General features: G+C 37.5%; 1 protein-coding gene across 2 annotated transcripts in view; it reads left to right on the forward strand.

The window, feature by feature from the left end:
• LOC101590106 (protein NipSnap homolog 3A) overlaps positions 1–5,062 on the forward strand; it is a 17,551-nt gene that overhangs the window by 4,713 nt on the left and 7,776 nt on the right. The window contains exons 4-5 of one of the 2 annotated variants that reach the window (XM_023722936.1): positions 3,336–3,424; positions 3,511–3,728. The exons of the other annotated variant lie outside the window; for it this stretch is intronic. Of the exons in view, the coding sequence (XP_023578704.1) occupies positions 3,336–3,424; positions 3,511–3,587 (166 nt within the window). The 3' untranslated portion in view covers positions 3,588–3,728. Of the gene's footprint in view, positions 1–3,335; positions 3,425–3,510; positions 3,729–5,062 lie in introns of those variants that run through there. 2 annotated transcript variants of the gene reach the window in all.

Genomic DNA, 5,062 nt, shown 5'->3' on the forward strand with positions numbered 1-5,062 from the left:
AGATTGTAGAACCTTTGTCAGTGTCAGCCATGTGGATGAGTCACAGCCATTGCTTGGCCAGTGTGCTCTCTGTGAAAGCCTGAGAGAGTGATTTCTCTCCATGTAACACTCCTTAGGCACACTCTACATCATTGATCACTTTCCTCTTTGGCCCCATAATCTCCTTGATCAGAAAATTTGGGACACTGTCGAGTTACATGACGTTACAGTACAAGTTCTCATATGTCCTGAGTCTTAATTGACCTTGGAAGGCTAGGGCCAAAATGTTGGCTTTACTTGCAGCCCTCCTTTTTCTCTAATTTTGGTCTGCAAACCTAGGTTGTTAAAAAAGTGTAATTATACACAAGGAAAATATTCTATTTTACAGAATACTAAAATATTGAAAAAAACTGTATAGTCAGTGATACACATTAACATCTTACTCATTTGTAAAGAATTTATATAGTCATTAAGGTTAATATTGTTATACATACTATTAATTTTAAAGAATCTGTTACTAATCATAATATATAATAAGATCCTAGTTTTGTTTTCCTCACTTTTTTTTTGCGGAACCAGGGATTGAACTCAGGTCCTTTCACTTGCCAGGCAAGTGCTTATTGTACAGAGCCATCTCCCCAGCCCATTTCCTTACATTTTTAAAGAAAGTATACTACATTTTTTTGATGAGCAGAATATATTTATTGGGGTGAAAGAAAGTTCCTGTCAAAGAGAGGGACAGGAGGGGGGCCCTGAGCAGGTGGTCCCCAGAAAGCTCTCTTCCAGGGACTTTTAGAGAATAAAACCATTTGGTGAGGCAGGTCTAAGGTGGTAAACATGGAAACTTGCTTAGGTAGGCAAGAGATGGGACAAAACTATGGTCAACCAATGATATTACAAGCACCATTGCTCAGATAAAATTGATAAAATCCAGTACCAAATGGGGAAGCGAGTCATGTATGAAGCAGGCATGAATACGGGACAGGGTCTCTTCCTAGTTGGGGTTGGGTTAGTGACTTATTTGGGCTCTTTCAAGGTGATTGATACCTATACAATATCAACCCCTGATGCCCATCCCTAGGGAAGTATGTGGCTGCATGGCTTCCTCTTTTGTCTTGAGGTCTGGCGCATAGGGAATGTCTGTCTCTTCCAAGTTGCAGAGTCACCTTGTCTTCCATATTGTCCTTAAGGGCCTGGCCCTGTCTAACTGCATATAATATTTCTAATTAGCTGCCTTCAACATTCCCCCCTCTGAAGAAGTAACCTGAACTGCCGTAAGGGAACCATGGCGATGACCACTCTGGTTTCTTCAGGCTAAAAGGGTTCATAGTTGTGAACCGGCAGTCAGAAATACTCTCCAGAGGTTCTATGTAAAGACCCTCAATAGACACCAGGAATTTTCATCTTGGGTAGGCAGGACACCTTTAAATCTGGAGGAGACAAACCAAAGAAACTATGAAACATGCATGGGCCAAATAATAACATCAGCAGGATAACTAAGAATACAGTCAAAATGATTTTCACAAGAAAACAGTATTGATTTGCCATAAAAATAAAGTCCAGGGGACCTCAGCATTTTACATAACATTGGATTTGATATCTTTTGAACAGCTATTGAGACATTAGCAGAAGGCTCTGGAATGCAATAACCTTTTAAATTTTGTAATTATAAAAACACTAGTTAGAACTTTTTGTAGGTATCAAAGTTCAGGTAATCATGCAGGTGGAATCTATAACAAATATGCTAGATTAAGATTCCTTTTACAGGGACCCACCAGATTTTGTCTATAGAGATATATTGGGGCCTTAACTGTCCATCTCATACAGCCCAGGTGAGCTGAGCCCTCTCCAGGGTTTCCTGCCTCATTACAGGGGAAGCTATCTTCATAGTCCTTGGGCAGGGCTGACTGCCCTCAGAGATGCTTCCTCTCTCAGTCTAATCATAGCCCAGAAAATCCACTACAGGGGAAGTTGCCCTCACATTCTTTGAGCAGGGTTGCCTCCTGCTCAAGGTTTATCTTGCTCAGTGGGCCCCAGGTATCTGACACAAGCTGCAGAAGTTAGAAGGGTTTGCAGGAATGAATTTGTCTCAGTTGAGGTGTTTCATAGTAGAAAGGATACAGAATGGAATGATAGACAGAAAATGAGAATAGTGATACTAGCAGCCTACAGGAGTGAAGGCCAGTTGAGAAACAGGAAAAGTCATGCTTCCTTGGATCTGGACAGAGAGAAGAGACATTTCAAGCAAAAGTGTCCAAAGCTGCTAAAGAAGAAGAAAACAAAAGTGTTCATGATGGAGTCAGAGGAAGTTTCAGATTGAGGTGGTCAAGGGTCTTCCCCTCTCAGGGAACTCATGTTAACTGCCAATGTAAGGAGAAGGCCTGTTAAACTTTTCATGCTCATACAGATGTGTCAGTAGTTACCCAGCCAGTGGCCCCACTTACAAACTGGAAAGTACTCAGTGTTTTCCCTAGGTCCTGAAATTGAGATAATACCCAATGGTCATAGAAGATAACAAAAGAGATTAAATCTCACATTTAAGGGATCTCTTCTAATGGACCTACAAAAAGAAAGTATACTAAATACTAAGAGAGTTTCTCTGGGTAGTTATTAATATTATGGTGCTTTTTACTTTTTTGTTTCATGTAAATTTTTTACAGTAAGGTTTATTTAGTTAATTAGTTAGTTTTGGTACTGGAGATTGAACTCGGGACTTTGTGCTTGCCAGGCAGGCATTTATGCCACTGAGCTACCTCCTTCGCTCGCTCGCTCGCTCTCTCTCTCCCTCCCATATATACATATACTTTTTTTAAAAATGTATTTGGTACAAGATCTCCCTATGCAGCTTGAACTCGTGGTGATCCTCCAAGTTTTCAGCATCCCCAGTGCAGGGATTACAGGCATGCACCACCACGCCTGGTCTTGGTGGGCTCAGTGCGCCCAAGAGTAGGGCTGGCACTGCATGTGGTGCTGGGGATCAAACCAGGCCCCCACACTTGCCTAAGCAGGCATTTAGTCTGCTGAGCTATCTTGCTGGCCCTCCGTAAGTTTTTATTATGTCACTTTTTAAAAATAAACTGTTGAAGAAAACAGAGGTCACAAGTATATCTGTAGCTGTCCTACTTTACTTACCTTCTTCTGCTTTACGTGTTTCATGTGTAAAACCAAGTTAATTAATGAAATTATGAATTTCATTCCCAAGTCTCTTACCCCTCTGAAATTTCATCATTGAAATATTTGGTTATACTTTTTTGGATCATTTCAATTTAAAAAAAATAACATGTCAGACTCATTTTTCTGTATTTCTTATTTATTAATGCCATACTCTGCAGAAGTAATTTTTGGTTTATTTCTTCAGTTCATGTCCTTTGGTGGCATGAGAGTGCTGACAGTCGTGCAGCTGGGAGACATGAATCTCATGAGGATCCCAGGGTTGTGGCAGCTGGTAAGCAGTTTCACTAAGCACGCATTATTTTTAGAACACATTTGATTCAGTCGAATACTTTATGTCTTAATGAAATGTTTTCGCAGTTCGAGAAAGTGTCAACTACCTGGAGTCTCAGCAGAATATTCTTCTGATTCCTACGTCATTTTCACCGTTGAAGTAGTTTGGTACTAAAAATACCAAGTGTCTCATTAATTGGTGTTACAGTGTGTGTCTTCCAGTGGTGCTTAAATTCTGCCAAGAAAATTACTCTTTTTTTCTTTGAAGAAGGTAGTAAGTTAATTCACCATGTTGTTCACATTTTTTTAAAGCTGTGTGTATCGTTTGTTACCCCTATTTCAGGAAATAATGAGTTTTATTTGCTGCTTGATATTTCAGTATCTGCCATATGATGAAAATACTTATCAATTGGAAAATGAATTTATGAGATCCTAATATGAAAACTCTGGAGAAATGTCTTTATTTATAATGACTACTTCATTTTGCATTTTATTTTATAAAATAATTGTCACTTTATTAAGGTCTTGATTTTTCATTTGTTTCAGTCTATTCTGTATTTTAATAAACACTCAGATAATGAGGTCGCATTTTCATGCTTGTGACCATATATTTACATAATTTGGTTTTTTTGGAGGAACCGGGGATTGAACTCAGCCCCTTGAGATTCCCAGGCAAGTGCTTATTCTACTGAGCCATCTCCCTGGCCCTATTTATTTAAATTATTAATATACATTATCAATCTTTGCATTATGACTTTTCCCAAAGTTATTTTTTCAGGTTTTTTGCCCTGTAAAGTATGTTTTATACTATCGACAGTGATTCAGGAAAATACTCTCTTTGATATGTTAGAATATCCTTTGTGCCCTTTTTTTATAGGTGTTTCTCATTAATTAGTTGGAAAATGTTATGAGGTCCTGGTAATTAAAACCTGTGAAGACTTTGATTTATATGCTAAAATATCTTCATTTATAATTAATTGTACATTAATAATTTGGATCTGTGGTTTAATGCTGTCTTTATGGATATGGAAATCTTTGCCCTAATAAAAGCCTACTTGTATACTGTAATTCTTTTTCCTGTTATATTTTTTCCATAATTTTATTGAGAGACAAATAGAATGAGAGAGTTTCAAATCAAATTGGTAGGACAGTTCCCACAATGAACACATTGCATGTTGCCTTCCTAGTGGTTATTTGTTGTACAAGATGCAGACATGATATTCTATTTACAAACACTATTAGAACAAATCCCTCTATTCCTTGAATTAAGAGAATGTAGCTATATATCTATCCTTTCCTGTTATATTTTTGTCATCTTCTATGGAACTATTGCTATAAGCTAATGAAATAATAGTAATTTACCATATTTATTATAAATATCGTTACATTAAGAAAATAGCATGCTTATAACCCCAGAACTAGAATTTTTTTTTTTCATTTTTTTCCATAATTTTATTGATAAACAAATAGCAATGAGACAGTTTCAAATGAAATTGGTAGGACAGTTTCAACAATCAACACATTGCATACATTCTTCCCAGTGGTTAACTGCTGTGCAAGATGCGGACATGATATCCTATCTACAAACGCCATCAGAACAAATCATTCTATTCATTAAGAGAATGTAACTATATATCTA

This window comes from Octodon degus, unplaced genomic scaffold (assembly GCF_000260255.1).
Source record: "Octodon degus isolate 3935 unplaced genomic scaffold, OctDeg1.0 scaffold00094, whole genome shotgun sequence".
In the NCBI taxonomy this organism is placed as follows: domain Eukaryota; kingdom Metazoa; phylum Chordata; class Mammalia; order Rodentia; family Octodontidae; genus Octodon; species Octodon degus.